Below are 25,794 nucleotides of genomic sequence, written 5' to 3'. Positions count from 1 at the left end.
TTTATTATTGATTTGCACTATTTTTGTTTGAGAGTCAATAATGATTAATATATAAATGATGGATAATTCAATCACACTATAAAAAACAATTATATTGTCGATATATACATATTAAATCCATTAAATAATCTAATTAACAATATATTAATTTAAGGTAAAGAAGAAATAATGTAGCAAGCGAGAAAAATGATGTACATAGATAAATGTGCCAGACTGTCTTGCCAAGATAGCGCAAATAGCTAGTTGGTGAAGGGAGCATCTTATCTCATATAATGTGGCTCTAACTATCATAAATTGTGATTGGTTGAAAAAATTAGAGTAAATTATATTGACATTTCCTGAGTTTTAGTGAAATTACATAAACCATCTCTCACTTTTCTACACATACACAAACCCCCTAATTTTTATAGTTTTGTTCACTGACCATCCCTACATGAGAAATAAGTGTAAAAGTCATCAAAATGAACAACATGCTCAATAAATAAAAAAAGATTAATTCTCCTTCACCAATTATGTTTTATGTTATAACACAACAATCAAAACTGGACTTTCAACTTTATTTTCTAGGTTCATGGATATTGAATCAATTGAACGCACTTCTAATAATAAAGAGATATTGACTCATATATTATTTGGATTTGTTTCCACAATATATCATGTTTTGGTTAACTTAATTGCATTTATCACATTTTTTTGTTTCAAAGATTACACTTACTTATAGTTTAGGGGTGGTCAATGTAATCAAAGTATAAAAATTAGGGAGTTTGTGTAGGTGTAAAAAAGTGTTAGGTGGTTTGTGTAATTTCGCTAAAACTGAAGGGATATCAATGTCATTTACTCAAAAAATTATTTAAGTTAAAAGTTTATTTATTAAGTATTTTTATGATCAATCACATCTTACAATACATAAAGTGTACACATTGTAGGATATAAAATATGCTTCAATTAGTGAATGTTGACATCTTCCTCTCTCTACTCGAGTACATGGTATCAACTTAAGTATCGTAAACCAATTAATTAACATTCAGAAGAGATTAGTTTTAATTAGCACTTTGGAAAGCATTGTTATAAAAAGTGGTTTGCGCCGAGCGGTTCAACTAGTGAACCAGTCTCAATACTAATATAGTACAATAACTATACTGGTCATGCTGTAACGCCCCAAAAATTACTCCGAAAATCTTGCTCAAAAATGGGTAAATTTTTTTTGTTTGAATAATAAAGCCATATAAGATTTTTTTTGTTTGAATAATAAAGCCATACAAAAATCATTACCTAATGGTAATAAAAATAACTTAATATAACTTCGAATCATACTTCATTAGAATATCATAAAATGTTGGTACGAAGTACAAGTTAAAATCCTAATCGTCGCCCAAATAAAACTACTCACAAAATAAATACCCTACACAGGTACACTAATCAAAAAGCACAAGGGCCTGTGTATTTTCTTATATTCATTTCATTTTTGGAACATCATTTTAAATAACATACAATGCGGAAAATAAAAAATCATTACCTAATGGTAATAAAAAATAACTCAATATAACTTCGAATCATACTTCATTAGAATATCATAAAATGTTGGTACGAAGTATAAGGCGAAATCCTAATCGTCGCCCAAATAAAACTACTCGCAAAATAAATACCCTACACAGGTACACTAATCAAAAAGCACAAGGGCCTGTGTAGGTATAACGATTTCCCTCAATCCTCCACGCCCCCTCTTGGGACATCGAAAAGCGGTAACTCAAAATTTCGACCGAACGATCCATATGAACAAACGCGAATAGAAGACAAGTAGAAAGAAGAGGGAGTAAGACATCTAATGAATATTACTCATTGACGGCGTGAAATTACACAGAATATTACATCCAGACAGACATGCATAACATACACAATACATATCACATACATAAATGCAAGTGATGAATGACATTATAACTCAAACCATGAGGATTAATATCCACGAGCTCAATGTATGAATGCTATGTTTATTTCATCCATCCTTACACCAATATCCTCCCAATAAACTATTCGGAAATAACCGAGAGTTAGGTCTCATAAAAAGCCGATTTGAACGCACCAAACTATTCCTCGCACGGATATATGATCGATATGTTCCAAAGAACTGTCCATTTCAGGACGAATGTCATATCAAATACTTTCTAGGCATCCCTCTCATCAATCCTGATTACAAAGAGAGGTTGTCAGAGATCGCCTAGTTTGCGCTGTGAGAACTATCCGATCCAACAGAATACCTCATCCAAGAATACAAGGGACTCATCTCACTTAGACTTACCCTCAATACTTTGCTAACGAATCACCGCCATCACCGTCCCTCTCAACATCTCGGGGCTCGTTTGTCTCCCGTAAATTTTCTCTCCACTACTTCATTATCCATAATGAGTATGCACACTAACCGAAGTTAGCCAATTTAATCTTTTAATCATTATTTTATATGACCAGCTCAACCTAAGACATCTCCCAAAGGAATGCTTCATGTTGGACCCGATCTTCCGTCATCACGTAATAGAGGACTAACATCCTTACCACTACGAACCATCGCTGAATATCCTAGATGACCACATGACCAAGTCTCTTACGGCCAGACGACCTTGCTGCATGGTATCATGTAATCCTTTTTGGGCATTGCCCTAATCACGACATCATAGTCGGAAACCTTGCCCTAAATAGGCGCAAGAACAAAGGTACTCATATAAGTTTGTCAATTTTGGGCACCAGACTCAATCATCTAAGTCATAGTCTTTCCCAAGTGTATATACACTTCACACCCAAGCTAAGGCAATTTCCTAAGCAAACAAACAATCAGAAACAGTAAAAAATATTGTATATCTCTCACTCAAGCGAGAAAATGTCGCTCAAGCGACGAACTCACCAAAACAGACTCAATTCTCTTCCCGATTCTCGCCCAAGCGAGGGACTGTTGCTTAAGCGACAAATCCATCAAAAATTGGTCAATATACCTGTCAGGTTCTTGCCCAAGCGAGGTACGGGCGCCCGGGCGCCAAAAACACTCAAAATAGGCTGTCTCGCCCTCGTTCAGGCGAGAAACGCTCGCCCAAGCGAGTCTGACTCGCCCAGACACCAAATTGGGCCTCATCTCATGCCTCTCCCTCGCCTAGGCGAGGCTAGCTCACCCGGGCGAGGTGGTCCAGTTCCGAGGACCATTTTCCTCGCCCTTTTGCTCTACTGGGTCGAAACTCTCTGATGTTTTTGATCCCTATGCATTTTAGTTTCTTGAGTGGTGTTCCTTCATGGATAACTAGCACAATACTTGATATTTTAAGCTATCCTAAGCATACAACTTAAGAAAGTATCCGTACAAAATCTATGCACGCAAATATTTGATTAAGTACGGGTTTTCTTAAGACACAAATATAACTCCAAACTTTTGAGATAGTTTAGGAGATCCGGGTGTCATATTCAGACATCACTATGTCACGATGTATTCTCCCCCACCTTAGGTTGTTGCGTGCTTGATTTCCTTTACGAGAGAGTGGGTTGATCGTCCAACTTCGAAAGCTTCCAAATTAAACACATAAAAACAATTTAGTGATTTACGAATCAAATTTTACATGATAACCCTAAAGTAAAAACATTGTTTAACACTTTAATCCATTTATGAACTCAACGATTTTCATCCATCCGGTCCAAGATTTATGTTTTTGAACCATCCTTTATCATCGAAAGTGCTGTTCCCGATTTCCAACGTTTTTCAAGATAAGTTTTTAATAAAGTTTACACTTTTATCACCTCATAGATTTATATTTTCATGGAATCTTTTTAAGTCATACTTCATCATTTTAAGGCAAGTTTCATAATCTAAGGCCACACTTTCAAATCCATATCTCTCATGTTGATCTTACCACTTTAAAGTAAGTCATCTTAAGTAGATTTCATATTTTGCATAATAGGTTCCTATGGTCATTTCAACACATTCTTGATAATGTTGATCTCATACTTAAACAACATTTAAATCATCATTTCTTCAGTTACACTTACCACATTAAAGTAAGCTTACCTTATCAATGTTCATCTTATAACAAATCAATCATCTTTTACTTCATAACACTTTAAGTTTATAAAATCAAGACTTTTATAAGTCATCTTTTATTCTAAATCATTACTTGAACTTGGAAGTCAAAGAATATCATTTACTAACCAAATTTTAACTCATAATATTTTAAAACAACATTTTTTCACAAAACTCATCCATAAACATTTTGGATTTCAAAGTTAGAAACTAAATTTTTCCTAAACACATATAGGCCATGATTTAGACCTAATGCTAAGGAAAGTTTTGATCCTTCAACTTATTATTAAACACTTTAAATTTTCATTTGATAACAAATCATCCCCTTTGAAACAAAATCAAACTTCAACATTAAAAATATACTAATCTAAACTTGTGCAAGGCTATGGGTTTTCAAGCCAAAAACAAGTGGAAAAGTCCAAACTTTGCATGGTTAGGAAATCTCCTTAAAGGCTCCTTTGATGTACAACCATCACCTTTAACCATGTTCAAATACCAACAAGCATATAAACTTTCTAAACATTAAAAACAACCCCATGAACACAAAGAGTTCATGGTTTCAAAATAGTTTCTAAGTTCAAGAAAATATCTATTTGAAGTTTTGAACATAAAAAGAGATGGGAAGATTATTAGAACATTTCAATGATTGAAAATGTTCATAACATATATATAAACATCATACTAAAATTTCATAAACATCTAATGGTTAGATGTTAAGAGATGAAGAAATCAAAATGAAAAACCATAAAGAACTACCTTGAGAGTTCTTAGAGAATGCAAAGAGAAGAAAGAGTTTGAAATGCCAAGGGTTTTTTCTAAGCTAGGGTTTGGCTCCTTAAAGAGAGAAATCAGATTTTGGAGTGGGTAAAGACCAATGATTTCTTCCAAAAAGTTGATTATGTAAGAGGTAGATGAGTGATTTAAGAGATTTTGTGTAAGATGATTTGTACTTTTGTTTGTTCAACAAACAAGCCTCTTATATGAAAGTGATGTGATCTTTTTGATGATACATTCTCGATTAAACCATGCCCAAATATTTTTGGCTAATACCCGGTCGGATATTAAAAATCTCTCAATTTCGGTTTATAGTTAGAACTTCGAAACACGGATTTTGGAGTGAAAAATATTTAGAAATATGTTCTGAACGAACTTGATGTCTATCTTGACTCGAAATAATATTTCGAAGCCAATAGAGCAATCAGAATTCGATTCCGAGTTATGGAACTCAAAAACATGTTATTGGACCGAATTCAGGCTAATTTGGGCCCGACAGCAACTCAAAAACATTTCGTCACATAAAATTATGAAAATTTACCACAAAATAGAAAATCACAAAACAATATTAACACTCAACTATGGTTTAGCCTAAATCATACCAATTAATTTATAAAATTAATCGTTGATAAAATAAATAATTAATAAAACATAAACAAAAAATTTACGGTGTTACACATGCAATCATGCTGGTCAAAATTGGATAAAATCGGTCATAACGACCGGTTTTTATTTAAAATTTAATTTTTAATGAAAATAAAACAAATATTATTTTTTAGTGATTTTTCAACATTACTGTTAATATCTGATATACGTATATCTAATTTTGTCGGTATGTGGTTTAATTAGTAAACCACTGATTGAACCATTATACCATAATACCAATACCCTAACTGGTTTGATGACCAGTACGATATTAATAACACTCTTGAAAACAATATTTTAAAGTAATCTATTTTGATTTGTGTGTCTATGATGAATAAACTTATTTATGCCATAATAAATAGAAGAATAACTGTATATTTTTCTAAAATCAGTAAATCTAAGAATTCTCTCCGTCATAAAAAGTTGTATTTCTTTGAGCAACACTTATTAAGAAATATAGTCGTATACTTTCAAGAAGGATTAGTTCATTATCTATAATATGAGCGATACAAAAAAAAACTTTAAAAATTTGCATGTGTGCTTAAGTCAATTTTATACATTGAAAGAGATGTATGTTTATTTTATATTGTTAGAACATTTTTTTAAGAGTTTAATATCTATGTATTATCAGTATAAAGATTTATGTATTGTCAGTACATTATCCATCATTTATTGATATTAATTTTTTTGAAGAGTCAATGATAACTGAAAATGAATGATAGATTATGGACTCACAATGTATTACATTTTTATATTGTCAGTGCATATATTTTTTTCTTTCATAATTTAAATTTATTTCTAAAGAAGATATAATGTTTGAGGAAAAAATATATATTAATTGATCATTTAAGAATTTTTATATTGTCATTATATCATATATCATTCATATAGTCATGATTGACTACTTTTGAATATCAATAATATAAACAAATAATAATGATCATTTACACATCTTTATACTAAGTAGATAGTATTGCACTCATAATTTTATCCTAAAATAAATGCACCCACAATTTACAACCACCACTTTCTGCACCAAATCAAGGCATCCCTTATATGTTGAGTATAATAGATATATAATGTTACTGTAAAAATTTATATACAATCAATATATTTTTAATTATTTATTTGTATTTATTTTTTAAATAGTGAATGTTGACTAAATATGAATGGTGAATAATGTAATGACAGTATAAGCAATGCTTGTATTCTTGGGAAATGACAACAAAGTATGGAAATGTGCACTCTGTATTGCATTCGAATATATTATTAACATGCTCAAGAAACGATATATAATGAAAAGAGCTGAGTCAAATGCTACCAGGAGAAATTGATTTAAAATGGGAAGGAAATCGGGAATGAGATGGTTTAGATGATTTTGTCGAATGCAAGACTTTAGAATAGAGAAACAACGTGTAGTTTTTTAACCAAGGGGATAACAAGGATGAAAGAAAGTGAACTTTTTTTAATTTTCTCAATAGCACAATCAACTTTTTATTCCAATACTAATACTCAAAATCATACAATATGAATATGCTAGATATACAAGAGCCTTGCAATGTTTATGTTTAGAGAATTTTAAGTAGGACAAAATGTAGTTGATTCTCCATTATCATATATGTCACATAAGATTATGTACCAAGGAAATAACAATTATTTGAAAGTCAGCAGTAATATGATCTCCCTTATTTTGGATGAATTCATCTTTTCCTTCATTTGGAGTTAAGTGAAGATGAGGAGAAAATGATGGCTCTAGTTGATAACGTAAATGTTTTGTCTAATGGGTTCATTCATGGTGTGCATTAACTGTACCAAACCCGAACCCAAAAATTGGGATCATATTTTACCTGAATCCAAACCTAATCACAACGGGTCTCCCCGTTAAATTTGGTTTCGGTTTGGTCGGGTACCCACAGGTTCGGTTTTCATTGACATCCCCAGTCGAGAGGTCAATGTTTTGATATATGTTCAAATTCCAACCATGGGCTGAAAGATATAATATTTAATAGGGGTGTGAGCAAGACCCGACCCTACCCGCTCATTAGGTATGGCCCGATCATGACCAAGTTTGAATAGGGTCGATTCTTATCGGGTCTAGGATCGAATTCGGGTTCAAAAGTTAGACCTGATCAATATTTAGGGTGGTTCGGGACCAAACACGACCCGACTCGTCCCATGGTCAATCAATGATATGTTTATATGTGTCTCTATTCAAATGTATACAGAGTAATGACATTTTTTTGTCAAAAATATCGTTGATTCTTTAATTTGTCATCATATATATATGATTAATAATATATCTATATCTATATGTCAAATAACCTATTAATAATAATAAATAACATTGAGAAGACTTTATATAAGATGAGTATGTATTATATTTAATAGAGTCTAAGGTCGGGTTCAGGTTTAAAGACTAATTCGATTGATATTTAGGGTTAGGTTAGCTTCGAGTATAGGGCCGGGTCCGGGTTCAAAAAAATGACCGACCAATATTTAAGTCAATGTAAGGACCAGCCTTGACCCATTCCAACCCGACCAATGCTCACCCATAATTTTAGAGAGAGTAAATCTCTTTTTATTTAAATTAAACATATAATGATCATCTTGATTTGTTTTTTAGAATTAAAAAATGATTTGAATTTTTTTAAAAATATTACATGAATTGTTTAGTTTTTTTTCTTTTGAAGGTAAATCATCTTACATGTTCGCACATTATTTTAGTTTTCTCTCATATTGCTTGTGACGTTAAAATAAAATATCGAGGATAAAGTTGTATAATCTACTAAATTTAATTTTTTTTGTTAAATATTAAATTTAATTTTGTCTCATACTCTCTCATCATAGGAGTAAAATTGATAGAAAAATATATTGGACTATAATTTAATAGTAAGTTCTTCTAACCATTTAAAATTGTCACAAGTCTCATCTTTTGGTTTCCTATAGGTATTATCGCACTGAATACAATTATGTTCGAGTCGGGAACATCCACAGGTATGTGAGGCTAACTCTCTAAACGGTATTTTTTCCATCCACAAAACTCGAACCTAAGACATTGCTTAAGGAGAATCAAACATGTACCACTTGAACCAACATCTATTAGTCACATGTCTCATGTTTCATTAATCGTGGTCTTGATTAATATTTTTTCTTGAGGATTTTAGGAATATTCATACAAGTGTATATGATTTTAAATTTTTGCAACGGACTACATAAATCATTTCCTTCAGTTGGAGTCACATTTCTTCTGAATGTTACTAATTTTCTTTTCATTTTTAGTAGTTTTTTCAATATTATTAAAGATACACTATGATAATATTCTTATATAAAGATAATTCCACTTATTAAGATATTATTTCCCTCTTTGAATCTGCACTTATGTATATATAATTAATTTATTTTAGAAATGTCAATAGTTCAATATTAGAACAAATAAATGAAGAATATTCTTTACCCATCGATTATCACATATAGTCTTCTTCATGGGTAATATACTCACTCCAAGTGGAAAATCAGAATCATTCTCACTAAGATTAATAGTTGATAGTTTCTTTTCACTTTATTTAATTTCACTTTCAGGTCAATAAAAAAAGTTGTCAACTTTTATTTTCGATTTGGGGTATCAAATTGTTATGTAAAGTGCGTTTACTTTTTGGATATGACGAAGGGAACGAGGAAGCATCACATTGGATATTTCTCATCTCCTTGGGCCCATAATAACATATAGGAATCACATATCCTCATTCATGTCTCACTTTGTATACTAAGTCAATCATAAAGCTTCACTCATTTAAAAAGAAAAATTATAAAAATAAAAATTAATATTTTAATAATATTATGTGAAGTTTGATTAGTCGGGAACATATGACATAAAAATTATGGACATGTAATCTCAGTCCAATAATAACAACTTTAATACAAACCACTCATATACATAACATTGACTTAAAGTTGTATGAACTATATTTACTTTTCTCATAATTTATTATTTGAAAATGGCTCTCAGTTCAATCACTCTCTATATATATTAATGAAGAAAAGGGTGCCTTTCAACTTTGAAGCTAAAGAGAAACTTGTTATCCATTGGCATTTGCATTCAACATGAATGCATACAACGGCCTCAAAAATGGACTGGGTCAATTCAAGATCGAGTAGGGCCCTTTTAAAATTATTATTATTATTATTATTATTATTATTATTATTATTATTATTATTATTATTATTATTATTATTATTATTATTATTATTATTATTATTATTATTATTATTATTATTATTATTATTATTATTATTATTATTATTATTATTATTGTGTATTGAAGAGTCAATTAAAAAATTAATAAATGAATGGTAAATGATTAACTCTCCAATTATGAATGGTAAATGATTCTAGTAGTATATAAAACTCTTACATTATCAATACATACATTTTTCTCTAAAAAATTCAGAACCTAAACCTGAATTAAGTGGGGTTAAAAACAACACTACAATCTACATAACTGCCGTGTTCTGGGTAACCCGAACCCAACGGGAACTTTCCCGAAACCTGTATATATATATGTCAAATATATATAAGTTATATATATATATATATGAATGTCTAATTTTATAATCTTACATACATCAATTAGATCAAAATGTTTTGAACATTTTTCCACCTTTGGAAGTTCAACAACTTCATCAATTCAGTGGCACGTACTTGATCAGTTCAGTGCAAATAGAAGAGTGTTTGATTTTCAAATGAAATGATTTTAATCTTCCAAAATTTTACTTTGCCGTTAATTGTCTAATAACGTTAAACTTTGAAGAATGTTTTATAGCTTTAGTTCAACTTTGAAGAATGTTTCTAATGACGTTAAGCATCTTCAAGTAACATAAGATGTTGGAAGCAAATTATATTCACAAATCAAAACCATATATATAAGAAATTTCAGGACAAATTAGGCAGCAACTTCCGAGTTTGGAATGAATTAGGGGTAGAGTATCAACTATACCAAATCCAAACCCAAAAAGTTGAAATCAGGTAGAATCCAAATTCAATCACGTCAGTTTTCTCCATTAAAATAGGATTGAGTTCGAACGAATACTCACGGGTATGGTTTTCATTATTATATTCTCATGGTGACATGTTTGCCACAATTACATAACAACATGCTCCCTCCGTAAATATGCTTAACTTTTTTTTTAAATAATTTGTATTCAACTATGTTTTTAAAAGAATATTAATGTTGCCGTATATCTAAGCATGTTTATAGAGGTAGCATTGTTAACTAAGTGACTAGATAAGGAGTACACTTGAATGAGTGATATCTAACAAATATTTTGGAGTTATTCAGACCTTGAGCATAAGAAACTTACAAGGACTTAAAACAAAACAACTTTATTTAATGACGATAATATCTATGAATTAAATATTTACATACAGTTAGTAAATACATCATCTATTATTAACTTGTATTACTTTTTTTAAAGAGTCAATGATTATTAATTTATTAAACATAAATAATGGATAATACGATGACAATATATAAAACTCGTGCATAATTTTTCTTCTGTTATTTAATAAGCTGTGAAATTTAATTAAGCCAATATGAAAAGTGTGCAAATTTGGTTTAGATTGGATTAGGTGGCACCAATTGAAACTTCAACATACTCATTGACATAACCTAACTTGTTCAAGAGTGTTAGTTAATTAGTTAAGGTTAAACTCTTGCTCTGACATACATATATCATTATAAAATACATATCAAAATATAGAGAAAAGGTTGTGGATTCACATGGGTATATTTTACTTTTCAGTGTAGAGAAGCCAACTCAAGAAGTTCTTTGTATTCATCTGATACATAAGATTTCACCTTCATAGTAGGTTTTCCATCACTTCCTGGAGATATACACTTTATCCCAATCACCGTGGCCAAACCTGCACAGATAAATTTCTTTGTTTTGAACAAGTGCCCGTGTCAAAAACAATGTAGAATAGTAATATTCACAACCAAAGCTAACTTGATAAAACTAAATAAAAAACAAGTTTGTCCCTATAGCTGCAAATTTTTCATCTATTTACTCAGTAATGTTACAGGTTAAGAGTCCCATGTTGAGTGAAAAAGTTCGATGTTGTACTTAAGCTATAAGACTCTTCCACCTAATAGACCAATATTTTGGGTTGAGCTCTTCTCGTAAGCTTAAATCCTTAAATTGGTGCTTTCGTTGAGGTTGGGCTAAAGTCTACTACTACCTATAGGTAGGATTAAGAAATAGAGGCTGCAAGACCTATAGCAAAAACTAAAAACATATTTCCTTTTAATTTACGACTATAAAAGGTTACAAAAATTATATTAATTGCATTTAGTATTAAGTTCAAGACACGTAACGACTCTAACCATATTTCGGCTCATAATCAATCCAGAGAACAGATAGAAAATAAATAGGCACACAAAACAAGTACATGTTCAAGCATCATTGACTAACTCCTTATCAATTTTGATTCATTTCAATATGAACAACAATTCAAGGGATTCGATTAACTAAAGAATATAACAATAGCAAGTCTGGAACAAGGATCTTAGAGTGCAATGGGGATTGCCTGTTTATCTATCTCGACTTGAACTGTGAGCATGTTTGAAAACGAATTTTAGAGAGTCTAGGGTTGGGCCAGGATTGTCTTGTAAAAAGATAAAAGAAAGAAGATAGGGAAGATATGCTTCAACAGAATTTCAATTCTATAATGTAATTTTTTTATTGAGTTTTATGAACAAAGAGAATCCCTATATATAGGAACCAAACTAGAAGCAAAGGGAGGTGACGTGAACAACCACTCAACTCCTCTAACTAACCAAAAACAGTTCTGCACTTAATCAGTAACAAAAACAAAGCCTCTAACTGTTTGACAGTTAGAGCTTAACAAATCACGTGTTAATTGAAACTAAGTTTCAATTTAACACGTGTTCTCTAATATACCCCCTAAAACTGAGGGTAGTTTGATTAGAGAGGCTAAGTCAACTACTCTGAGTTGTTTCCTTAAGACTAGAAATCTAGCCATAGCCAGAGGCTTGGTGAGTACATCTGTTGTCTGAAAATCAGAGGGAATGTGCTTCACTTGAAGAGTTTTGGCTTGAATCTTGTCCCTTACAAAGAAGAAGTCTAACTCTATGTGCTTGGTCCTGTTGTGAAGAACAAGATTATGAGCCATTACAACTGTACCGAAATTGTCACATAGAATGAGAGGAACTTGATGAGGAACCTTCAGTTCTGAAAATAAATACTGCACCCAAATCATTTCTTGAGAAGCTAAGGCAAGACTTCTATATTCAGCTTTAGTGCTAGATCTAGAGATGATCTGCTGTTTCTTTGACCACCAAGTTATGATATTGGGGCCAATGAATAAGCAAGACCCTGATATAGACTTTCTATCATCAAGATCTGTAGCCCAATCTACATCACAAAAAGCAGCAAGACGAATAGGTAGAGTGGGAGCTGCAACAGCCTTAAGGTGAATGCCAATAGCTGTTGTTCCTTGCAAATACCTTAGAATCCTTTTTACAACAACCCAATGTTGTTCAAGGGGTTGACTCATAAATTGACAGACTTTATTAACACTATAGGCTAGATCAAGTCTTGTTATTGTAGCATACTAAAGTGCTCCAACAACAGACCTAAACAAAGTAGGATTATCAAAGAGTTTGGAGTCATTTTTGGATAGCTTACAAGTATAGCCATAGGTGTGATGCTAGGTTTAGCAAAGTCCATCTTAGCCTTTCGAAGGAGAACTTTGACGTACTTTGTTCATGACAGAAACAAGGATCCATTTGGCAAATGTTTGACCTCAATGCCCAGAAAATAGTCCAAGTTCCCAAGCTTTTTAAGAGCAAAAGCAGAGCTAAGCTTGTCAATTAGTTGAGATATCTTTGAACTAGATGACCCAGTAACAATAATATCATCAACATAGACTAAGATGAATGTTTGATGGGTACTTGTGATGGAGATGAACAATGAGTTGTCACATTTACTGTTTTGAAATCCTAGTTGAATTAGGGTGCCTTTTAGCTGTTCAAACCACTATCTAGGGGCTTGTTTGAGGCCATACATAGCCTTGTGTAGCTTACAGACAATATTACTGTCACCATTCTGAAAACCAGTGGGTTGCGTCATGTATACCTCTTCATGACATTTTTGGAACGCATTATTTATGTCAAGTTGTTGAATAGTCCATCCATAAGTAATGGCTAGAGTGGGGATTACTCGAATAGTAAGAGGTTTGACTATAGGTGAGTAGGTCTCATTATAGTCAATTCCATGTTGTTGATGAAAGCCCTTGGCCACAAGTCTAGCTTTGTATTTGTTGATGGAACCATCAAGATTTTCATTAATTCGGAAAACTCATTTGCACCCAATGGCCTTCTTGTTTGGTGGTAGAGGAATCAGGGACCAAGTTCCCAATTTAAGAAGAGCATTATACTCTTCTTGCATAGCATTGTGCCAGACAGAATCAAGTAAGGCTTCTTTGCGGGTTGAGGGTTCAGTATGAACAAGAAATAAGCTGGCAAGATTGGGGAGAACAAATTTGTTTATTCCAGCTTTTGACCTAGTTGTCATAGGATGGGAGGAGGTTGGAACAGTCAGGATAGGTAAAGAGGACGAGGTAGAAACAACAGAAGATTCAGATGAGTTTGTAAGGACACTTTCCACCGTTGGTGAAATGAGAACAAGGGAATCTGGGTTAGATGAAGACAATCTTTGAGTAAGCCATTTGGTGATGACTGAGAGGTCATGTTGCTAGGGATGATAGTGGCAAGCAGGTGTATGAGATGGTTGAGGTAAATGGTGAAAAGTGGAGGATTGAAAGGTGTGGTCCTTATGTGGGTTTGAGATAGATGATGTGTTTTGGGTCACAGTTTTGAAGGGGAACACAGTTTCATTAAAGGTAACATCCTTCGAAATATACAACCTACCATCCTTAGACAAACACTTATATCCCTTATGAGTTGATGAATAGCCCAAAAAAATACACTCAGTGAATCTGTAATCAAGTTTGTGTGTGTTATAGGGTCTAAGTAAGGGGAAACAAGCACACCCAAAAATTCTTAGGGCAGTATAATTAGGGTTGGTCCCAAACAGAAGAAAGAATGGTGATTTGTAATTAAGAGTAATGGAGGGCAATTTGTTTATTAGAAAAACAGCAGTGGTGAAGGCATATTCCCAAAAGGATAAGGGCAAACTAGCATGGGCCAACATGGTTAATCTGATTTCAACAATGTGCCTATGTTTTCGTTCTATTGTACCCTGCTGGTGATGAGTGTGAGGGCAGGATAAGCGGTGATTAATACCCAAACTGGATAGGTAGGAAGTAAAAGGTCTGATTAGATTTTTTGTTATGGTAGGAACAAGAAGTAGATTTTGTAAAGAAAGGGAAAATTTTGAATTAATAGGAGAGACAAAGGAAGTAGTGCCAGTGTAAGAGATATGAGCTTTAGTGTCATTACCCATACAAGTGTTCTGGGCCATATTGTTCTATTGGATGATGAACTAGGGAAGGGTCAAAAGTGATGTGATTTGTAGCACCGGAGTCTCAAAACCAGAAAGGGTGTTTGGATTCGAAGTCGTCAGTGGTGACGTTCATGGCATATGGTGGGGCTCTGTTATGAGACTGATTAGCGGTGAGATTGGTGGGATATGGAGGAAAGGGGGTTCTAGGATTGTAGCTAGTAGGTGGGAAGTAGGAGGAGTAAGGGTTAGAGGAGTAAGGGGAGTTGTAGCCAGTGTATGGGTTGAGTGGTTTAGAGGAATGTGGATTTGGGTCAGGTTTTGAGTTTCTCAAGTAAGTGGGGTGAGGTGAGGTGGGGAGTGTGAGAATTGAGATGGGTATGGATGATAGGGATAGGGGTAGGGATTTGGTAAATCATGACTAGCATAGTAACACCAGGCAATGTCATGACCTAGATGGTTGCAATAGGTGCAAAAGAAGGAACTAACAAACCTCCCTGAAGGTCTACCTCCTCCAGAAAACTTCCCATTTCGTCTGCCAGAACGTCCACCACATGGTCCATTGGTGAAGGATTGAGGCATGGAGTCATATCTGGTGTGAGATGGAGACCTTGGCTGAGGATAAGGAGGAGGAAAGTGCCCTGGATTGGAGACAGAATCATAGGATTGAGTTGAAGATGGAACTGTTGCTATGTTGGCAGACAAGGCATCAGAAATGGCCTTGTTTTTATTCTTGAGGAGTCTTGATTCGAAGGTGTGTAAGAACTATTTTAGGTCATTGATAGATGGAGGCTCAATCTGGCTTTCAACAGTTGTAATCACAGATTGAAATTCTTCTCCAAGGCCATCAAGAATGCAGTCTATGTGTTCAGCTATGGAAATAGAGGTGCCCGTAGAGGCAAGAGAATTAGTAATAACCTTGATTTTGGAAATGTAATCAGAGATAGTACGCAGTTGGACTCTTAGCTGTCTGCTTCTTGCTTTAGTGTGAGCATTGCAAAAAGCATGTAATTCATCCCAGATTTGGCAGGAAGATGTGCAACCAATGAATAGTACGCAGTTGGACTCTTAGCTGTCTGCTTCTTGCTTCTTGCTTTACTTAATGACTTCATTTTTCTTCTAAACAAAGTATTTAAAAAGATTTGCCATGGTAAGGAAGAAGGGGAACAAACACACTTGGAGGGCACAGAACAATGAATAGTTGTGTGTTGCATTCAGGAAGGATGAATCGCTCACAAAGAGGAAACTATTGTTTGTCTCCCAATTGGTTGGATTGTAGGTGTGATGATTTAGTTCACGGGCGAGGTCTCTAGTTCAAATCCAGGATGGTCCAATTGTGCCAAGGAAAAAACTAGAAGATTGATTCCTTCATGCATGTTCCACTTGGCTCGGAGGATATTACTCAGTTGATACAGCTCCGCTCTTGCAATTGGGTCATTGCAATTACAGATTGAATGTTTAATTATCCAGACAGTACTTACAGTATCTTGTACCTGAAAACCTATGGCTCGCTTTGAAAGACTATATCGAGACAAAGGTGGGCTGTCAGAAATGTAGAGGAGGTAGGATGGGCAGATGGTAAGATCTAGTAAGGAGTGTACTATTTGTCGATAACTTCAAATCAGCAGAATTTTAGTAACTACTGTGTTTAAAACTTAATTACATAGTATAATAGTGGCTCTAAACATGCACAGAGGCATGTAAGTGATGTGAGTAAAGCAGATAATCGTGTATGTGTAGCAATCATGGTGTAACCAATGAGTTATTCTAGTGAAACCTCCCCCTCAAAGGAATAGGACGGAATTCTGAATTTCTAAATTCACCATGTGTGTGTGTGCCCACGATATAGCATTATGATTGCACTTACTGTCATGTACACGACCATACACCATTCTTTCCCCTTTCCAGTATTCCAAAGGCCTTGTTCTTATCCTTGTGCTTTTCCTTAATCCAGCATTACATGATGTACCAGAAGCTGGGAAGATTAAAAGTAGCTTAACAACTATAATTCTTGAAAATGAATGCATAAGGTCAATGAGAAGTAAAAACCTGCAAGGCTTTGCCTCCGAGAAAGTCTTTCATGCTTAGATTGTTCCTGTGAAAGCAATTTAGCTCTCCTTTGTTCATTAACAGGCACCGAAGAACCATCTTTCTCTTCCGATACCTGAAAACATATGAGGAACCAAATCTAAAAGCAGCTAGCCAGAAAAATAAAGATTGTGATTAATCATAGGACCAAAATGTGAGATAATGTGCCAAGGCTTATACAAACTTGTTTTCATAACATCTTAATATAGAAACCAATATAAAGCAAGACCAATTGTAATCATAGTTCAAAGTTCAAACATCTATTTCTAACATGAATTGTACAGTAAAGTTTTGTAGTGTTTTAAATCAGATAACGAGTGAAATGACATGACAGTTATGGGATTACTAATTGAATCTGGTTGCCTTCCACCAAGTGATTTATCAAACACATGTCAAAAATGCCTTGCTTGCTAAATCTATTCCACCATTTAAATTTAAGAAGTGTAATTATTTTGCATCCTAAGATTTGAGCCTTTGGAAACATGAAATGGTCACTACCTAGCAATTTTTATTAATTTCACAAGCCTAATGAATACATAGTTAAGGTCAATTTGATTTAAGAAAACAATCACATAAGAGGAAAACCTCAGAAAAGGGAAATAAGAAAAAAGATTGAGAGAGAAAGTTAGTAACCTCTAAACACAGTTCTGGACCATCATCTGATATTTTGGTGTATTTATTGGTAACAATGGCTTCACACCCAGAAGGATTTGATTTATCTGTTACCACAATCGAGTTAGTATCATGAAAGGTGCATAAACATTAACTTCATAGAAAATAGTCTATACAAGGACAGCGGAATTGCTTTTTACACTATCAGCGCATCCATCCATCATTTATGTGTTAATCATCGTTAACTCTTAAGTAAAAGTAATAAACATTAATGGTGGATGAATAGTGATTGTGTAAAAAAAATTACAGGGACAATGCATAAATATTAATAAAAAGACAACTTATATGGGGAGCTCACTACATTCTTATAACAAGTTAGCAATTCAAACAACACGGGGATTAGTTGAAGTAATGGCCTTGTTTTTATTCTTGAGGAGTCTTGATTCAAAGGTGAGTAAGAACTGTTCTAGGTCATTGATAGATGGAGGCTCAATCTGGCTTTCAACAGCTATAATCACATATTGAAATTCTTATCCAAAGCCATCAAGAATGCAATCTATGTGTTAAGCTATGAAAATAAGGGTGCTTGTAGAGGCAAGAGAATCAGTGATAACCTTGATTCTAGAAATGTAATAAGAGATAGTGTGAGACCCTTGAGAGATAGTACGCAGTTGGGCTCTTAGTTGTCTGCTTCTTACTTTGGTGTGAGCATTGCAGAAAACATGTAATTCATCCCAGATTTGACAAGAAGATGTGCAACCAATGACACGTGGTTGTAAAGATTCTGAAATAGAATTGAGGATCCAAGAAAAGACTGTTTGGTCTTGTTCTTCCCAACTAAGGAAGCTTGGGTTGATGTGGTGTTGAGTTCTGTCGTATTCTGAGAGAAATCTGGGGGGGAGGATGAATGAACCTGATTGCTTTGTTGGATTTGAGGACGGCAATCATGAATTGACTCTAGGTGAGGTAGTTCTTCTCACTGTGTTTGGTTTGTGGGATGGGAAGAGATAGAGAGGGGGAAAGAGCCGTAATAGGAGGAGCAAAAGCATGTGATGGAGGAGGAGAGGAAGGATCGGAGATAGTGGTCAATGAAGCGATTGATACCACGTAAAAAGATAAAAGAAAGAAGATAAGGAAGCTATGCTTCAACATAATTGATATTCTATAATGTAATTTTTTTATCGAGATTTATGAACAAAGAGTATCCCTATATATATAGGAACCACACTAGAAGCAAAGGGAGGTGACGTGAACAACCACTCACCTCCTCTAACTAACCAAAAACAGTTATTGCACATAATCAGTAACAGAAACAAAGCCTTTAATTGTTTGACAGTTAGAGCTTAACAAATCACGTGTTAATTGAAACTAAGTTTCAATTTAACACGTGTTCTCTAATAGGTCTCTTACCGACTTCATTTTTCTTCTAATCAAAGTATTTAACAAAGATTTGCCATGGTAAGGAAGAAGGGGAACAAGCACACTTGGAGAGCATAGAACAATGAATAGTTGTGTGTTGCATTTAGAAAGGATGAATCGCTCACAAAAAGGAAACTATTGTTTGTCTCCCAATTCGTTGGATTGTAGGTGTGATGATTTACTTCACGGACGAGGTCTCTAGTTCAAATCCAGGATGGTCCAATTGTGCCAAGGAAAAAACTAGAAGATTGACTCCTTCATGCATGTTCCACTTGGCTCGGAGGATATTACTCAGTTGATACAGCTCCGCTCTTGCAATTGGGTCATTGCAATTACAGATTGAATGTTTAATTATCCAGACAGTAATTATAGTATCTTGTACCTGATAACCGATGGCTCGCTTTGAAAGACTATATCGAGACAAAGGTGGGCTGTCAGAAATGTAGAGGAGGTAGGATGGGCAGATGGTAAGATCTAGTATGGAGTGTACTCTCTGTCGATAACTTCAAATCAACAGAATTTTAGTAACTAATGTGTTTAAAACTTAATTACATAGTATAATAGTGGCTCTAAACATGCAGAGAGGCATGTAAGTGATGTGAGTAAAGCAGATAATCGTGTATGTGTAGCAATCATGGTGTAACCAATGAGTTATTCTAGTGAAACCTCCCCCTCAAAGGATTAGGACAGAATTCTGAATTTCTAAATTCACCATGTGTGTGTGCCCACGATATAGCATTATGATTGCACTTACTGTCATGTACACGGCCATACACCATTCTTTCCCCTTTCCAGTATTCCAAAGGCCTTGTTCTTTTCCTTGTGCTTTTCCTTAATCCAGCTTTACATGATGTACCAGAAGCTGGGAAGATTAAAAGTAACTTAACAACTATAATTCTTGAAAATGAATGCATAAGGTCAATGAGAAGTAAAAACCTGCAAGGCTTTGCCTCCGAGAAAGTCTTTCATGCTTAGATTGTTGCTGTGAACGCAATGTAGCTCTCCTTTGTTCATTAACAGGCACTGAAGAACCATCTTTCTCTTCCGGTACCTGAAAACATATGAGGAACCAAATCTAAAAGCAGCTAGCCAGAAAAATAAAGATTGTGATTAATCATAGGACCAAAATGTGAGATAATGTGCCAAGGCTTATACAAACTTGTTTTCATAACATCTTAATATAGAAACTAATTTAAACCAAGACCAATTGTAATCATAGTTCAAAGTTCAAACATCTATTTCTAACATGAATTGTACAGTAAAGTTTTGTAGTGTTTTAAATCAGATAAAGAGTGAAATGGCATGAAAGTTATGGGATTACTAATTGAATCTGGTTGCCTTCCACCAAGTGATTTATCAAACACATGTCAAAAATGCCTTGCTTGCTAAATCTATTCCACCATTTAAATTTAAGAAGTGTAATTATTTTGCATCCTAAGATTTGAGCCTTTGGAAACATGAAATGGTCACTACCTAGCAATTTTTATTAATTTCACAAGCCTGATGAATACATAGTTAGGGTCAATTTGATTTAAGAAAACAATCACATAAGAGGAAAACCTCAGAAAAGGGAAATAAGAAAAAAAATTGAGAGAGAAAGTTAGTAACCTCTACACATTGTTCTGGACCATCATCTGATATTTTGGTGTATTTATAGGTAACAATGGCTTCACACCCAGAAGGATTTGATTGATCTGTTACCACAATCGAGTTAGTACCATGAAAGGTACATAAACATTAACTTCATAGAAAATAGTCTATACAAGGACAGCGTAATTGCTTTTTATACTATCAGCGCATCCATCCATCATTTATGTGTTAATCATCGTTAACTCTTAAGTAAAAGTAATAAACATTAATGGTGGATGAACACCGATTGTGTAAAAAACTTTACATGGACAATGCATAAATATTAATGAAAAGATAACTTATATGGGGAGCTCACTACATTCTTATAACAAGTTAGCAATTCAAACAACACGGGGATTAGTTGAAGTAATGAGCTGGTGTCCAAATTTTCAATAAAAGCATTTAGAGTAATGTGTTTTCCTATTATCATGCTCCATGCTCATGAAATTCTAGTGTTGATTTCAACCATTGTTCATCGCATAATATGCCTAGCATAAAATTATAATAGGGAAACATCTTAAAGAGACGACTCAAGGTCGGTCAAGAATTAGACAGCCATCAGTGTAGTGTTTAAGCATTCAGCTATAATTTACTTGTGATTAGGATATATTTTAAGAAGCATACGAAAATACCTATTGGATTCACCAAGTTGAAATTCAAATCATCCATTAGCACAGAAGCAGCAGGTGCATGCATATTTTCTGCCTGTGTCTATCATGACAGAAAAGTTCATTAATAGTTAAAACATTGACAACAAATTAAGATGTGAAAATTAGAGACTCAATGAAAGCATACTATGCCCTCAAGTTCACAAGGTCCATTTCCATCGAAATCAGGTCTTCTTTTTATGTCATCCACAACCCTGTTATCCTTATCACTACCGCCAATATCCACATCCACATCCATGTCAAAATGAGATTCATCTGTGTCAATATTAGCATCAAACCCAGGTTCCCCCGAATTATCCTCCACAGACTTTTGAGAAGTACCAACACAATTTTTGACAGTGTCCTCAACGAAAGTTGTCCCACCCAGTTCAATTGCATTTTCAATGACTGAATCTTGGTTGTTTAAGTTCATTTCTAAGCAAAAACATGACCCTTAATTTAGCCCAGTCCATAAGAAATAAAATATCTCAATTTGGTCTTTAAGAATCTCAAATGAAGCTCAAAATAGTCACCAATAGAGTGTAGTGTCGTGAGTTTTGCCATGAAAATGACTAATTTGATCTATACTTGAGATTCTTGAGGACTAAATTGAAAAATTTCATGACTTTTCAGTTTAAAGTGACTAAAAGAAGTTCAGTATTCACTCCGATGTTTTAAAATGCACTCTACAACCGCAATATCACAGTTTTAGAATATCCCTAGTGGCATTGCCAGTGCAATTTAAAACATTGATTGACTCTATTTTTTTGTACTATCAAGGGCATCCCCTCACCTTTTAGTAAAGAACTAATTCATTTCGAAGTGCATGACTGCTCATCCAAACAAGTGTCACTCATACGAATACCACTAGACCAAAGTTGTTGTTGATTGACTCTATTTGTTAGTGGGAAAAGTAAAGCAAATAATATATGTACATTTTGAGTTCCCTATCTATTTATATACGCTTAAAAATGTGGAAAACTGAAGTAAAGTAGAAATGAGAAAAGGTAAATAGAGCTTAATACCATTGAATTGAATTGAAGTGGTCGTGGATGACGTGAAGATCACAAAACAAGACGAATTCCAAGTAAAAACCCTAATAAAGTAATGGGTGTCTCACTTTCTTTCCATATTTTCCTTCCCTTCTCATTTTCACTTGGGTGGGCCTATTATATTAAGACCAAAATAACATTTTTCTAAAATTTCGTTATTACATTATACATTATCACTATATTATTATTATATACATTGTCATTATATTGTCCACCGTTTATATATATATATAATTGTTTACTTACAAAAAATATAAAAGGTAAATAATATGCTAATTGTATATAATTTTTTATGCAAGTAGTACATAGATATATATTATACACATACTAATAATATATAATATAACCGATGGAAATTCACATTACTTTTTCCTTATTTTAGTTACTAATAATAATGTGTGAGAAAGTAATATATACATAGTAAGACATTATCAACATATTATTCCCTAATTATATATTAATTATTAAAAAAATATGTATGTATTTATAGTGTAAAATTTTTCTACACTACTATTATATTATTTATCATTCATTTTCAATTTTCATTAACTTTTAATTTTTTTAATATATTACTTACAGTTTTTAAACCCCACAATAAGAAGTTTATATAGGCAAAATATGCACAAATGAAAAAATTTGGTGAAGTTTCTATATAAGGGGCAAAATCTTTAATCTTTATTGACATTCTTTATCTGGGAATCTTTATTGCAAGCTTATTTTATAATATTCACGACATTGATATTCTTAATATTTATGACGACTTTGTTTTATGGTAAATCAAGAAGTGGAAGTAGAGTACATGCTATCACAATATACCATCATTATTGTGTTAAATATTTTATATCATTGTGGATATGCAACTTAAGAAACTTCATGATCGTTTTTGTGAGACAAATATTCACCTGTTTTTTTATGTGTCTAGTTTGAGTTCAACCAATTTGTTTTCTAGTTTTGATAAAACAAATCTGATTGAATTTGCAAGGTTCTATCTATATGATTTTGTTCAACTGATTTGGTGATACTTGATAATCAACTTAAGATTTATATAATTGATATGTATAATAATGTTGAATTTGTGATAGCAACCTCATTGGAGTGGTTTCTTTCTGTACGATCGTTTCTTGGTTGATGTACTTGTTATGTATTATGCCACATAATTAACATAAGGCAGCGGAATTGTATATATATTTTGTGTATATTGGATAAAAGAATGTGGTTAAGATATGAAGTAGGATGGTGCCACAAACAAGAGTTTGATAAGTCAAATGAAGTTCGCCACAAGAAAGGAATCTTGATAAGAACAAAGGCGACACAAACAATGATGAATTATTTGATAAACCAGAGTGTAGTTCGCCACAAGAACTTTGAGGTTTTTGATAAGAACAAGAGTGTCTTGGTTCACCCAAGAACTTCAGAGAACAATTCTCACTAAGGTGGATAATTTCCAACAAAATTGAACTTGTATTTCTCATATCAAACTCAGCTACAAATAATTGTGTGACTAACCACTTGACTCCATGAAATTAACACTATGAATCACATTTGAATGACTTAATTATGACAATAAAGATCAACTAATGACTGATTGTAATCAACCCTCAATTCCACACGAATTTCTCATTCAAAAATGTTATTATTTTGAGATCAAAAAGATTAAAAATGAAACAAATAAAAACATTATTAACTATAATCATAATTCACATGGTAACCCCAACAAGGAAACAAATCATATCACCTTTTCTCCTTGAATCACACAGCCACAAAAGAAAACAAATCATTCATTCTTAAATTGCATTGCAATCCTCTAAAAAATGAAACAAATAATCATATCATCATCTCTTCATTGAGTCACACAGCCACCAAAAGGAAATAAATCATTTCTTCTTAAGTTGACATATTCATCCTCCAAAAGAGGAAACAATCCATTCCACACGCCTATTCCAAGAAGAAAACAATTCATATCACATGACATTCTCCAATAAAGGAAAATTATCATACCACTCTCTTTCCTTGCACCTTTAATGTTATGTTTACATATGAGTTATACACAAAAATTATTCTTTATTCAATTGAAAAACACATGTGAGAATAGGTGTAGGTGGCTGCCCAAAATGCACGAGTCCCACTTACACATATCTTCACTTTGTTGAATGTAACTTGATGAATTGGCTTGAACTAAATCTCCTCATCATATTATTTTTGGGCTTGGATTTGGAATAGCCTCTTATTCTTTAAGTGTGCCTCCAATAATTGTCTTTGAGTTGGTGCTTGTCCTCCAAAATTGTAAGGCACCCCCCATTGGCTCACATCAATTTGTTTCTTTGAAAGGAATCAATAATCTTTTACAAAAGTTGGTTGAAAGTGAAAGACACATTGTTTACCCATTAGTTTATATTCTTTTGAAGTTAGTAAAGATTTCACTTGTTGTCACTATAATCATAGAAAGGGCATTTTCAGCTATGAAAATTGTAAAAAATTGGTTGCGTAATCGAATAGGAGATGAATTGATGAATGACTATTATATTGAACGAGAAGTGTTTAACAAAATTGACAATAAGTTGATCATTCAATAACTTCAAAATGTGAAGTCAGGTAGAAATCAATTATGAAATGTGTATTTTATTTTATTAGCTATCTTTAAATCTTGTGATCTTGACATTCATATTTTCATCTTTTTATATATGATGATATTTATTATTTTTATTTTAATATATATTACACACCCTACTATCATGTCTTAGATGTGTTTGTGTACATACACATGAGTGGAAAAGTTAATTAGATGAACATCTACATTCTAATTTGCTATGCAATTAATGGCTCATTGATTTGTGAGTACACTAACATATATAATAAATTTCTGGAGAGTCTAAGTGATAAAATAGTTAGATGCAAATGCATAGGCATGCAAAACTCAGACACAAATCAAAGTTAATATCTTCACGTGGTGCAAAAATAGGTAGAAAAAAGCTAGTGGAAAAATGAGTTGTTGTTGCATTTGTTGGGACAAACCCAGAAAGCTAGCTTTAGCTCTTCACCACAACATTGAATTACCGAGGTTCTTTAATCCACCGTGGGTTTCATTAACACGGACAATAAATCAAAAGGATGCTAGACTAATGATATAAGGTCCTCAAATGAATTAATAATTCACTCATAGTGTTATAACTTCTGGGAGTTACATTTGTTGAGAGATACATGCACACATCCTAAAAAAAATTAGTTCTTTACTCATAGGTGAGGGAATATCATTAGTTATACAAAAAAAAATAAAGTTCTAAGAATGTCTATTGTATTTGTGGCACCCAATTTTGTTTGAACATCACTTACGTGAAGAACAGACAACTCTATTGAGATATTTTAAAGAGAATCAGGTCTAGAATTGCTAGTAGTG

General features: G+C 33.3%; 1 protein-coding gene across 1 annotated transcript; it reads right to left on the bottom strand.

Moving 5' to 3' along the window:
- LOC109344648 lies at nucleotides 11,172–21,781 on the bottom strand. Its single transcript, XM_019583404.1, has 9 exons — nucleotides 21,497–21,781; nucleotides 21,334–21,412; nucleotides 20,681–20,766; nucleotides 20,009–20,123; nucleotides 19,827–19,934; nucleotides 17,675–17,760; nucleotides 17,003–17,117; nucleotides 16,821–16,928; nucleotides 11,172–11,393 (listed from the first exon to the last, which is right to left on the bottom strand). The coding sequence occupies exons 1-9, from the start codon at nucleotides 21,779–21,781 to the stop codon at nucleotides 11,269–11,271; spliced, it is 1,107 nt and encodes a 368-aa protein (XP_019438949.1). The 3' UTR covers nucleotides 11,172–11,268.

Source organism: Lupinus angustifolius, chromosome LG04, assembly GCF_001865875.1.
Source record: "Lupinus angustifolius cultivar Tanjil chromosome LG04, LupAngTanjil_v1.0, whole genome shotgun sequence".
Lineage (NCBI taxonomy): Eukaryota > Viridiplantae > Streptophyta > Magnoliopsida > Fabales > Fabaceae > Lupinus > Lupinus angustifolius.
The sequence above is the reverse complement of the archived record's forward strand: the minus strand, read 5'-3'. Positions and strand labels throughout refer to the sequence as shown.